Source organism: Microtus oregoni, unplaced genomic scaffold (assembly GCF_018167655.1).
Source record: "Microtus oregoni isolate MIOR12 unplaced genomic scaffold, Mior012 000017F_ref0000208, whole genome shotgun sequence".
NCBI classification, from domain to species: domain Eukaryota; kingdom Metazoa; phylum Chordata; class Mammalia; order Rodentia; family Cricetidae; genus Microtus; species Microtus oregoni.
The window spans coordinates 3,622,071-3,635,624 of record NW_024543076.1 but is presented as its reverse complement, the minus strand read 5'-3'; the positions used below and the strand labels follow the sequence as shown (position 1 = coordinate 3,635,624).

Below are 13,554 nucleotides of genomic sequence, written 5' to 3'. Positions count from 1 at the left end.
TATGCCTGATTTTGAGTGTGAGGGCACGTGTATGTGTAGGTGTGTACTGGAGTCAGCCTTCGCTTTGCATCTTTTCATTGAGACAGACTCTCAGTTGAAGCCAGAGACCACTAGTCTAACTAGTCTAACTAGCAAGCCTACACCAAGGATGCCTGTCTCTGCCTTCTGAGGCTGGAATTACAAGCAGGCTGCCATACCTGCCAGGCACTGATGTAGGGTTTGGAGAGCTGAACTCCTGTCCTTGTTTGGCAAGCACTTTACCCACTGAGGTCAATGAAGGAGTCATTGATGGCAACAATATGCAGGTTGTCAGAGTTGGGGCAGCTGTGGTGACAGGGTGGCCAATACCGCCAAATCTGTTCACTCCATCTTCACTATCATGTCTGAGTGAGCATGCCACAAAGAGATGTGGCTGTCTCTGGACCGTGTTGGATCACGGAGCCTAGAAAGTGTGTTTCGTTGTAGCCTGTCTATGTTTACCTTTTGTTCATAGCTTGTTGCTTGCTTCCATTTATTGAAAAGCGTATGCCTCCAGGTTTTCAAGGCTCGGTTTGGAGGTATCCTAGCTCTCTCTCTGAACTCCTGGGAGATGCCCCACTGTCACTCTGTGAGTTGCTCTGGATTCAATTTGATGATCATGATTCAGTTTTCATGGCAGGGTTTCTCTGTGTAGCCCTGGCTGTCCTGCAACTCGCTCTGTAGACCAGGCTGGCCTGACCTCGAACTCAGAGATCTGCCTGCTTCTGCTGGGATCAAAGGCGTGCGCCCCCACCACCTGGCCCTTGATCGTTATTTTCCAGATTACTGACTTTTCATTAGTCATAGGGAAGGCTACACTTTCGCCTCACTGTGCCATTTTTGTCAGAACTGGTGTGTGGATCGCGCTGGCCCTCCCAATTGGAAACTCTCCTATGCAAAATAGCATTGGGAGAAGTAAAATGTCTGAATCCAAACAGTATCCTGCATTGGGTCCTGAACAGGAAAGGAGCGTTGGGGGAACTGGCGAGATCTTAATATTGCCTGCAGTTTGCTTAATAGTATTATGCTGACGTTAATGTTTCAATTTTGCAAAACGATATTAAAGATTATGTAAGATGTTATTTTCCAGAAAGCTGAGTACAGGCAGATAATAAGTCTGTGTGTTATCTTTGCAACTTGTTATACATCCCAAATTATTTCTAAGTAAAAAGTGAAGCTTCTGTTTGGGATGTGTGTGCATGCATGTGTGCATGCATTTTGAGACAAGGTATCATATAGTCCTGTTTGGCCTTACGCTTACTGTGTAGGCAAGGGTGGTTTTACACTTGAACTTATGATTCTAGGCGTGTGCCAGCCACCATACCTGGTTTCCGTGGAATTGATCTCTCAAGGTCTTGTGCATGCTAGGCAAGCAGTCTGCCAATTGGGCTATATCCCCAGCTCTCAAAAATAAATTTTACATAAAATAAAACCTCATCTTATATATTTGTGAAACTCACCTGTGAGCCTGTCCTTGCTGTCGGGGGAGGGAGGGAAAGTAAAGCTCTTTAACAAATCCATGTGGGAACTGGCGTTTTAGATTTCCTGCCCTTCCTGGGGCCATCTTAGATGGCTTGCTTTTCTTAATAATTCTCGTTGTCAGCCAGGTGGTGGCTGCTCACGCCTTTAATCCCAGCACTCGGAGGCAGAGGCAGTGAGTTTGAGGCCAGCCTGTTCTACAAAGTGAGTTCCAGGACAGCCAAGACAGCACAAAGAAACCTTGTCTCAAAAAAAAAAAAAATTCTCCTTGTCTCCAAGGTTTTCTTGAGCAATTGTATGGTGTTAAGCAGCATAATCACTTATAATTTGTTTTTATTTGCTTTTGTATCCAATTTTATTTTCCAATGTTGTATTTTTATTTTCTGTGGTTGTTTATTGGGTTATGATGAAATTACTTTGGTGAATTGAGACTAGTGTTTTTAAAAAGTGAAATGGATTAGACAATAGAAATTTCAATACATATTGATTTATGAAACATCAATCTTGAAGTATGTCTCTTTTCTTGGTGACCTGACAACATCTATCAAAGCACAAATGCATGCAGCTTTTGACCTATCACTAGGGCATCTATCCAATATGCAATTGTAAACATGCAGAAATGATGTATATACTATATAACTCACTGAGTATTGCTTATAATAGCAGAAGACTGGCAATAACCCAATGTCTATCAACAGAAGTCTACTTTTTAGATTACAGTACAGTCCATACAATGGAATAATCAGTTGGCAAAAAAAAATGAAGGATGATTCTATGTGCTGATGTAGGAAGATATCAAGGGTATGTATTCCGAAGAGAGGGAAAAAGCCTGGTGCAGAGCAGCGCTCGTGGTGTGTTCCCTTTGCAATGAAAAAAAGAAGAAAATCTTTGTTTGTATTTACTTGTACAGGCATAAAGACACTCAGAAGGAGAGAGAACAGTACGGGTTTAGGAGCCAGGTGGAAGGGGGTACTTACTGGATAGATATTTGTTTTTATTATGGTAAGAAGACTTAGGGGTTACCTTATAAAATTTTTTTCTAAGACAGGGTCTAATGTAGCCCATGTTGGCCTGAAACTTGCCATATAGTTGAAGAAAACCTTTTACTTCTGATCCCCCTACTACCTCCATGTCCTGAGTCCCCGGGTTAGAGGATTGCACCATTAGGCCCAGTTCATGACATCCTGGAAATTAAACCCAGGGCTCTTTGAATGCCAAGCAAGCACTCTGCCCACTGAGCTACAATACAAAGCCTGCGTATATTTATTATAAGCTGGTATGGAATTATGCAGATGAATTAACTATTTAAAAATTAAGTATAAAACACTGAGCAAAAATAGCAGTCAGAAGAATATGCCAGTCATGTGATAAAGAGTGCTGCTGTGGGCTACAGAGGCTTCTCAGCATCTCAGGGAAGAGCACTGGCTGCTCTTCCACAGAACTTGAGTTGGATTCCTAACACCCACATGGCAGCTCACAACTCTCTGTAACTTCAGTTCATGTGAATTCAACAGCCTTTGGGCCTCGGTGGGCATAAAGACATGCATATATTGTGTGTGTATAACAGGTAGCAAAACAACACTCCTACAGATATAATGAAACAAATCTTCAAAAAAATAAAAAGGAAAAGAAATTCTGTTGTGTCAGGTGTGATGGTGCATACCTGTAAATCCAGCACTTGGACGCTGAGACAGGAGCTTCACAAGTTCAAGACCAGCCTAGGCACGTAGCAAGACACTATCTCAAAGTAATAAAAACAAGCAACAGATCTGGAAAAAAAATATTGCCACATGCTGGCAGGTCCTGGTGGCAACTCAACAGTGAAACCTTAGCTTTTCTTTCTTAATAATCTTTATGTGGGAGACACAAAGACATTCTGTCTACTACAAGCCTGGATTCTTCAGGCCAGATGCTGAGATGTTTGCTCTGTGTGGACTGTGAGGATCTGAGCTAGAAGGGGACTATTTATTGCTCAGTGGGTCTACATCCCATGGATGTAGCAGAGAGAGTCCGTACCAGGCTTGGGTTCATGTCCTAAGAATGTTTTTCTCTCATTCGTACCATTTAGGTAAATGGAAGAGCTGGAGGGCGGTTTATCCCAGACTCGGAAAGCACACAGAATAGAGCAAATGGTGGCAAGATGGCTTCGGCGCTCCCGGGACAGCTCAGCCCGGTAAGGCTCCTGGTCTGCTAGAGGAACGTGCTATAGAGGTTTGGTGCCCCCCCTCCTCCTCCCCTGTGCAGTGCCTGTTCAGAAAGGACTTTGGGCTTGGTGTCTCTGCTTTGGCTTTGATTGTGTGTCATATGCAGTGAGATGGGACAGGGTAACAGTTTAAATGGAATGTCTTTCTTTCCTTATGCTCCTGCCCCAACATGCACCCATATACAGTCACACTCACCCCAAACACACACAGACATCATCATCATCATCACATATACTTATACACATGTGCATACAACACTTTCTGGGCACTTGCTGTAAGAGTTTATGTTCTTTCCACGTCCTCATTCCTGGCAAGCTGTTCCTTTCCCACGGTCCCTGTTTCTAAACAAAGTAAGATGTTATCACATACAGATCTGAAATGGCTGCTACGAGAAAACTTTAGAATAAAATTTCAAAGCCTTCTGATGCTGCCACAGCACTGAAGTGACAGTGTCAGGTGTTACGGAGACACAGCCATCTGAAGGAACTCCGACAGCTGTCTGCTGCTGACTGACAAAGTGACTACAGATTGCACAGCTGGAGCCCGGGTTCTCTGAGCCTCGTTATGGCCATGTGATAAGGCCGGTAGAATTAGCTCACTCTAACAGCTCAGTCTCGGAGAGAGGCTTCCGAGGGCCTTACATAAGACCACTCTCAACCCATAAATGTATGGGTGTTTTGCCTGCTTATGTGTCTGTACCATGTGCATGCAATGCTCACAGAGGCCAGAAAGGGGCCTGGCCAGATCCCTTGGAACTGGAATCACAGATGGTTGTCAGCCACCATGTGGGTGCTAGGAATGAAACAAACCCAAGTCCTCTGGAAGAGCAGCTCGTGCTCTTAATTGTTAAGCCATCTCTCCAGCCCCTACCTGATAGCTTTTCAAATAATGTTTTTATATTTATAGTAATGAAAAAAGCTAAGTGTAGTGTTACATGCTTTTAATGCCAGTACTTGGGAGGCAGAAGCAAGCGGATCTCTATGAGTTTGAGGCTGTCTTTGTCTACATAATGAGTTCCAGGCCAGCTAGGGCTACATAGTGAGATTTTATATAAAATAGCAGTTTTATCAATTTATATTTACTGTACATAACAGTGAGTTTCATTATGTATTGTCATATATGCACGTAATGTATTCAATCGTATTCCCACACACTTCCCTTCTTTTGCCCCTCCCACTTCCATTGATCCCCGTCCTCTTTCCAGATACTCACATCTACGTGCTGTTTTTTTATGTTCATTTTTATTTTGATTTATGCATGTGTACATGCGGGCGTGTGTATGTGTGTGTGTGTCCCATTGAGTTTCCTTAGGGTTGTTCGCAGGAATGTGGATAGCATTGTTTTACAGGAAGATGGGCCCTTACCACTGGCTGCGCGACTGAAGAAAACAGTTCTCCCTTCCCATCAAACTGTAACTGCATGGACACCTTCAGGGAGAGTCCCTCTTGTCCCTCCTACTGTTGAGACAGGGGTCGCTCCCATTTCAGGTTGGGCTTGATGCCTTCCTCATAGGACAGAATTCATGCCTGATACCATGAATCTGGTCAAAAGCCTCTGGCTGGGGCTGCTGTTGGTGGTTTTGCAAAATAGACATGATATGCCTGTCAAATTGCCTGGTTTTTTATATTGGTGTTGTTGTTGTTATTATTACTATTGTGTGTGTGTGTGAGAGAGAGGGGGGGAGGGGAGGAGAGGAGAGGAGAGGAGGGGAGGGGAGGGGAGGGGAGGGGAGGGGAGGGGAGAGGAGATAGATCCTGGGCATCAAACTTGGGTCCTCCAGCTCAGGTTTGGTGGCAGGTACTTTTAGCTACTGAGCCATCTCACCTACCTTCCTTTCTTTCCCTTTTCTTTCCTTTCCTATTTCTTTTGTGCTACAGAATCTCACTAGTAGACCAGGCTGACCTTGAGCTCACAGAGATCCCTTCCTCCTCTCCCTCCCAAGTGCTAGGATTAAAGGTGTGCTCATTTGTGGCTAGCATTAGCTTTTATTTTGGTTTGTTTATGTTTTATTTAGGTTTGTTTGTTTGAATTTGTAGACAGGGTTTCTCAGTACAGCTCTGGGTGTCCTGGAACTTGCTTTGTAGACTAGGCTGCCCTCAAACTCACAGAGTTACAGACAGTTGTGAGCTGCCATGTGGGAATTGAGCCCTGGGTCCTCTGGAAGAACAGTCAGTGTTCTTAACTGCTGAGCCATCTCTCCAGCTCAAATATTTTATTTTTTAGTTTTAGTTTTATTTTACACATGTGAGTGTTTTACCTGCATCCATGTTGTACAACATGTGCATGTCTGGTGCCTGCAGAGACCAAGAGAGGGCATTGAACCCTTTACAACTGGGGCTACAAATGCTTGTGAACTGCCATATGGGTGCCAGAACTGAACCCGAGGTCTATGGAAGAGCAGACAGCGCTTTTAACCAATAAACCATGGATTTTTTTTTTTGTTTTGTTTTTAAATTTCCTATCTCCTTCCAAGAGGACTTCTGGATGGCTTACAGTTTTAAAATGCTAAAGAAACTGAAATAAGGAATAGGGATGTTAAAAATACATTACAAATAAAAGCCCAGGACTTAGCATGTGAACACTCACATTAGCTCTGGGTGTCCTGGTGGCCGGGGCCAGCAGTGAGAAGAATTCCCTGAAGTAATGTGGTCCAGGAAGCAGCTACCTGCAGTCACTCCATTTAGAGTACATATTCTCTGGGGGGTTTTTCCCCCCAGATTTTCAAAGACTGAATAATTCTCTCTTGTCTTCACACCATTTTCCACATAATAGTCAGATCTTATGCTTGGCTCCAACTATATTACCTAGGAGTGAATCTGCTAAACTGTGAAATAACTGGTACTTTAATCACTGGTGCAAAGTTACGCTTACGTAACCGTTGTTTTTCTGCAGGGAGTGTCAGCTCTCAAAGCTACTCAGGTTTTCTGGGTGTTACTGCTGCCTCTTTAGTCAAAGTCAGCTGTAGTATTAGATTCAGATGCACGTACCTCGGTTGAGGGAAGCCTAGGGCGGTTGTAATTCCAGGAAGTGCATTGAAGCTGGCTCCCTGGTGACCACTTGACTTCATATTCCACTGTGACAGTATGCTCGGTATCAGTGTTCTTTTAGAAAGAGCTAACCCGTGGGGCTGGAGCGATGACTCAGGTTAAGAGCTTGTATAGCAGAGGACAATCCCCAGCCCCCACGGCAGGTCATTCACATCCACCTCCAGCTCCAGGAGGTCAGGCCTTTTCTGGGCTCTGCAGATACCTGCACTTGGGTACCCACACATACACATATCATTTTAAAATAATAAAAATCAGTCCTTTTTTTGTTTGTTTGTTTTTTAAAGAAAGAGCTAATCCCTCAAATGGCCCCTTGATGTGATTTTATCTTGGTTGCTTTTTTTTTTCATCTTGATGTTGGGATAGAATGATTTGAGAAAAGAGAAGCTCAGCTGAAAAAATGCCCACACTAGATTGGCCTACGTGTAAGCCTCTTGGGCATTTCTTTGATTAATGATTGACGTGGAAAGGGGCCCATCCTGCAGTGGATGGTGCCCCCTTGGCAGGGGTTCTTGGGTGGTATCAGAAAGCAAACTGAGGCGCTAAAGAGATTGGCATTAGCTGCTCTTCCAGAGGACCCAGGTTCAATTCCCAGCAACCGCATAGCAGCTCACATGTCTGTAACTCCCGCTCTAGGGCATCTGTTACCTTCACACAATCATATGGGCAGACAAAACACCAATGAACATGAAATAAAAATAAATTATGTTTTAAAAAAGAAAGAAAAAAGCAAATTGAGCCATAAGGAACAAACCAGTCTGCATCACTTCCTGCCTCTAAGCTCCTGCCTTTAGTTCCCACGCTGAATTTTTGGATGGTGGGCTGTAATGTGAAACTGTGAGCTGAAATATAAACCCTTTCCTCCCCAGGTTGCTTTTGGTCATGGTAATTTATCATGGCAATAGAAACCCTACTAAGACAAGTTTGAATTTATTTGTTTGTTTATTTTAAGACAGGCTCTCACTGTGCAGCTTTAGCTGGTCTAGAGCTCAGTATGTAGAGCAAACTGGCTTTGAACTCACGGAGATCCGCCTGTTTCTGCCTCCTGTGCTGGCAGTAAGGCGTGCGCCACCATGCCTGGCCCAGTTTATTCTTCTGTCTTTGTAGGACTATAGAAGTATTGTCTTAGCTGTCCTTCCACTTTGCTTTTTCCAACAAAAAGTTATTATTTTATATACTCATTTGTACTTCTTTTCCTTGGAGTTTCTTTATTGCTTCTGAATTTAAAATAATCTTGACCTGGGGCCAGCAGGATGGCTTAATCGATAAAGTGCCTGCCGCGCAAGCGCAGAGACCACAGTGCAGGTCCCCAGCACCCATGTGGAAGCTGGGTGCAGCAGGATGTGTCCGTAACTCCAGCAATGGTGGGTCCCTAGAACTCATTGGCAGCCAGTTCACCCAATCAGTGAGAGATACCATTTCAAAGAAAGAAATTTTAAAAAGACTGTCTCAAAAAAGGAAACAAAGGGATTTTGAATATTCTCTTAGAAAAGAAAGACACATTACCTAGATTTGAACATCACATGATGTATATAGGGGTATTGGTACCCCATAAACTTGTACAGTATGTGTCATATATGCAAAAGTGTATTACTTCAAAAGGGAGAAAGTCAGGTGGATTATGATTCAGGACAACACCCACGTCAACCTCTGGCCTCCACACTCACACACATGTACAAAGAAATTCTTTTCAAAATCTTCACCTAATGAAAGCTTAATTTTTAATTCAGTATAGTTTAAGATAGTCCATTATTTTATACTTAGTTCTTCAATGTGGAATTTATTTTAATATAATCTAGGAAATAAACATAGCTTGATTTCCCCCCCCCCTCCCCCATAGTAAGCAGTTGAAGCACCGTCGCTGTGTCTGTCCCGACTTCCCTGCAGACCTGTTGCTGCACCCTGACATGGGAGATGGGATCCGTTTCCGGGACGCTGCTCTTACTGTGTTATATAACTGTGTTAAAATTACGTATATTAATTAGATCATGCATCTCATTTTCTGCTAAACCAGGCTTTTCCTAAGCTTCGTTTTCAGAGCTTCCATGCTCAATTGCCATTTCTACTGTACAGAGTAATCTCACTTGGTTATTAAAACAAGCATGAAATTGAATTTTCTAATCTTTGGAGATGAGAGCTCTACACAGCAAAATTAGTTTTATCTTTAAGCTCAAAAAAAAGTTTCTTTCAGCCTAGCTTGACTCTAGAACCGAATGCATTGCCTATATGTACACATATATGAACACACATGACATCTCAGTAGTCACAAGCCCTTCCTATTGGTTCTATCCACTTTCCAGATTTACTTGTTTACCCCCTTGATAAGTAGTCTACTTACCATAAAAATAGAGGCAGTTTTGTTTGTCCTTTCTAATATTCCAAATGATAAGTTGTCTTTCAGGTATCCTTCCAGGATTTTCTATTGCTTCATGACCTGTGAGCAAAAGTTGAAACATTTGAAACAGTCTGGAAGGCTCCTGACTTAAATCTACAAATTGCATTTTTTTTCTTTTCTTTTCTTTTTTTTTTTTTTTTGGTTTTTCGAGACAGGGTTTCTCTGTGGTTTTGGAGCCTGTCCTGGAACTAGCTCTTGTAGACCAGGCTGGTCTCGAACTCACAGAGATCCGCCTGCCTCTGCCTCCCGAGTGCTGGGATTAAAGGCGTGCGCCACCACCACCCGGCCCCACAAATTGCATTTTTATCTACACTGTTTGCCAAACTCTCTGCTTGAATTTTTTGTGAACATTGTGTTGTTCAGGTGGGCTGGAAACTTGGGATCTTCTGCCCCAGCGTCCCAAGTGTTGGGACTGCAAGCTTGTACCACCATGTCTACCTCTGAATCATGTGTTTAAAGTAATAACTGGCCTGGGGAGATATAATAGAGTAATATAGTAATACATCACTTTCCCAGTGTGTGTAAGGCCCTGGGTTCCATCCCTGATACCACAAAAATAATAAATAGTAATGATGGAAGTTCTCCCCTCAATTGTGGGGGTGCTATACACACAATATCCACATTGACTGACCCCTAGATATTGTCATAGCATGGGAATATCCCTCCGACTGTGACAACATGCTAACTCCCTTCCTGATACAGATTTGCCTCTCTTTCAGCTTTTTCTGAATACATTTCAAATTACAAAATCTGGTTTAGACCAGATTTAGCTTTTAAAGCCACTCCAGCTACACATACTAAGGTGTTTAAACATAGATTTAAGCTGCTTCTCTGAAAGCTGCAGGAACGTCAGAGTCCACATAGAGGTAAAATCCGGTTTCAGAGAACAGAGAAGGCTGCAGAATATCTGAAGTGTGATCTATTTCCACCTGACATTTTCTCTTTTCAGTGTTATTGATCAGCTCAGCATGAACTTATGACCTATAAGATTTAGCATTCGCCTCTACAAACTGTTCATGATAAATTGAATGTGTTTTCTCTGCTCCTACCTTAGAGGTAAATCCAGTTATCGGATGGGAATTTCATTAGTATAACACATCTTCTGCTCTTTGGGTGTAAGCTCACAGAAGTGGCCTCAGATTTATGACTGGCGCGTACCAGGCATTGCCACATTGGTAGAAAGATATTTTCTGATCCCCACTTAATTTGCTATTTAAAAGATGTCTCGGAAGAGGACATTTTGTTATAGAAGCCATTTCTTTCAGCCACTGTCAAATATTAAATGTTCCCTGCGAGAGAGGCCAGTTTGGTCATGTACTTAGATAATCCCTTTCCAAGCAAAAGCTAGACGTGGCCTTTGGGGAAAATGTCAACTCCAGACTTTGAGCCAAAGTCGCTGACGCCATCCAGGGATTAATGAACACAGCGGGCCTTGTTTGTCTACCATTGTTAGAGCGTGCGCCCTCTGCAGGGAAAGGGTCAGATAGTTGAAGCCCACTCATTTGGAAAGTGGATTCTGTTGAAACCCTATGGTAAGAGTATGTTCTTTCTTTTATTCTCCAGTTACTGACACTCCCACTGGCTCTGAGTTCCTCCCGTGGATTAAGAGAGGTTCAGCTCTTGCAGTGCACACTACAGCCTAGAGAGGACTACAGCTTGACCATCTTACATATGAGGGCTGTTTAAAATAAGGATAATGTCTGGGTGTGATTCAGGCCTGTAATCCCAGCACTTAGGAGGTAGAGGCAGGACGACCATGAGTTCAAGCCCATCTTCAGTTACATAGGAAGTCTGAAGCCAACCTGGGTTCAAATGTCATAAGACATGCTCAGAAAAACAGAGATATCAGGGAGATAGCACCATGGGTAAAAGTGCCTGCCGCACAAGCCTGACAACCTGAGCTCGATCCCTGGGTACTCTAAGGAAGCCAAATGCAGTGGCACAAGCCGGTCAGCCCAGAACTTCTATGGGGAAATGGGAGGCAGGAGAAGTGATTGGAAGCTTGGGGCCAGCTGTCCTGAAGCATGTAGCTGGTGACAGAAACAAGAGAGAACCTGCATACACATACACACTATTAAAAATAAGGGGAGGGAGAGGAAGACTTCTGGTTCTTTGGGCACATCCAGCAGCTGGAGATATTACTACCCAAATCATAAGACTGAATAGGAGTTGGAGAAATAGAGCACATGGTAGAATATAGTGGGATATATTGAGAACAAGAGCAGTGTGTGTGTGTGTGTAGAACTCAAAAGAGACCAGTTCAGATGGAAACAGAATAACAGAGAATGGATGACTTGGTCTTGGAGGCTGGAGTGATGGGCAGGGGTTATCTTGAGCCATATTTATAAGTCTGAATTAGGTCGGACAGGGGAGACACAGGAGCAAGACAGAAAAGGCTGAAAAGTGGGGTGACTGGTTAAGAGCCTGTTGGCAGAAGTCCACACAGGACTGAAATAGAACAGTCGCCGTGGAGATGGGAAGACACGCACTCTTTAGAGATCTTTTGGTATTGGGGGTGAGAGCAGGACCTCTGGGAATCAGGTCTGAGAAATTACTGTCACCCCAAGGATACCACTGACTGAGCTCTGGGACATGGCTAGAACAGTGGTCGTAGAGCTGAGTGACACCCAAGTCAAGCAAACGTAAAGGAAAATGAACAGCAATGAGTTATCCAACATTTTCATATCGCTAGTTACTAGTGATTTCATATACATTTATACTTCTTGCTAATTCGTTGACTTCGTCGGATCCTCACCTTGAGGAGTGTCATGACTGACTAATGAGCACTATCATGCTACATATCTATAGGATTTTGCTCGTTTCCTCACCCAGCAGCCCTGTCACTTACATACTGGAGAAGCCTCGGTGTTTTCTGTGTGCTAACATCTTCACCTGGTGCTGTGAGAAGTTCACAAGCTGGCCTCTGCGTCCATGGAATCGTGTCTACTTCGAGTAATGATATTTGGGTTAAACAGCTTTCAAAGGTTCAGGTGCTCTGTGGTCTAAGGAGGAGAAGACATGTCAGTTGGAAGAGTTGAAACCTAAAGGTACAGCTAGCGTAGGTGGGATGATCAGGCTAGAGTGAAGGGCTGGGAGGGGACGTAGGTCCGTGGATCTGGGCCAGCACTTGAAGACTGGGGATGGGGAACACTAATGTTCTGTGAGTGGTTGGGAGATATGGTGTGTGTGTGTGTGTGTAAAACAGAGCAAAACTTATGTTCTGTGAGTGGTTGGGAGATATGGCGTATGTATATGTGTGTGTGCAAAACAACCACTGGTCCATAGAGAGTTCCAGTTATAGCTTAAAAGTTGTTCAGTCTCTTTATAAAAGCAAAAATACCTCATGTGCTTCTTATGAGGGCTAAATGAATGTTACGTATAGAACTATATTCCAGCACTCCTTCCCTGATGGCTATGCTCTTGCTATTACTACTACCGCTATTATTGCTCCCATTAGCTAATACATTTTGTTTTCTTCTTTTTGATGTTCAAGTAGAGTCTCGGGTGGCCCAAGCCAACCTCAAATTCACTGTGTAGCTGAGGATGACCTTGAACTCTTGATCTGTCTTCCTCTACCTCCCAAGTGTTGGAATTACAGGCATGTGCCACCATGCCTGGATATACTTTTCTAAATTTATTTTTTAATCTGAGAGAATTTCTAATCCATATGACCTTAAATCTACGTTTTAACTGAGTGCTTTTGTTTTCCTACATTTAATCCCCAACCTCCACTCCAGGAACCTAGTTTAACCTGTGCCAGATTTGCCTTCCTTTATGGCTTCAATGACAGTTTCGTCATTCCCCTTGAATAAATTTCCCTGACCCTGAGCTAATGAATACACACCACTAATTTTGTTGGTTGAATCCTCTGGTGCTGTTTTCTAATTGCCTAGCATTAGTTCATTAAAAATGCCTGGCACCAAATACACCTTCAACTAATCTGTTTTTAATGAGTTGTTGGAGTCTTTCTGTGACTTTTTTGTTTTATCCTCCAACTCCAATGATTTCCTTTGTAACCTTGGAAAAAGCTGGTGGGCCAGAGACATGGCTCAGTGCCTAACAGTGTTTGCCATGCAAGCCTTCCAGCTTGGGTTCAATCCTCAGAATTAGGAAAAGATGGAAGAAGAGGATCAACCCCACAAAGCTGGCTTCTGACCTCCATGTGTATGCAGTGAATGAACACACACACACACTAAATGAACATGAAGAAAGGTTGATTAAATGTTAAACTTTCTTTTGTAACATTAAATAGGTATAATTACCCCCCCCCCCTTTTTTGGTTTTTTTCAAGACAGGGTTTCTCTATAGCTTTGGAGCCTGTCCTGGAACTCACTTTGTAGAGCAGGCTGGCCTCGCTTGAACTCACAGAGGTTCACCTGCCTCTGCCTCCTGAGTGCTGAGATTAAAGGTGTGC

At 43.3% G+C, this 13,554-nt stretch overlaps 1 protein-coding gene across 1 annotated transcript in view; it reads left to right on the top strand.

Moving 5' to 3' along the window:
* Positions 1–13,554, top strand: part of Frmpd1 (FERM and PDZ domain containing 1) — a 93,814-nt gene that overhangs the window by 38,547 nt on the left and 41,713 nt on the right. The window contains exon 2 of the mRNA XM_041667790.1: positions 3,566–3,670. Within this exon, the coding sequence (XP_041523724.1) occupies positions 3,570–3,670 (101 nt within the window). The 5' untranslated portion in view covers positions 3,566–3,569. The remainder of the gene's footprint in view (positions 1–3,565; positions 3,671–13,554) is intronic.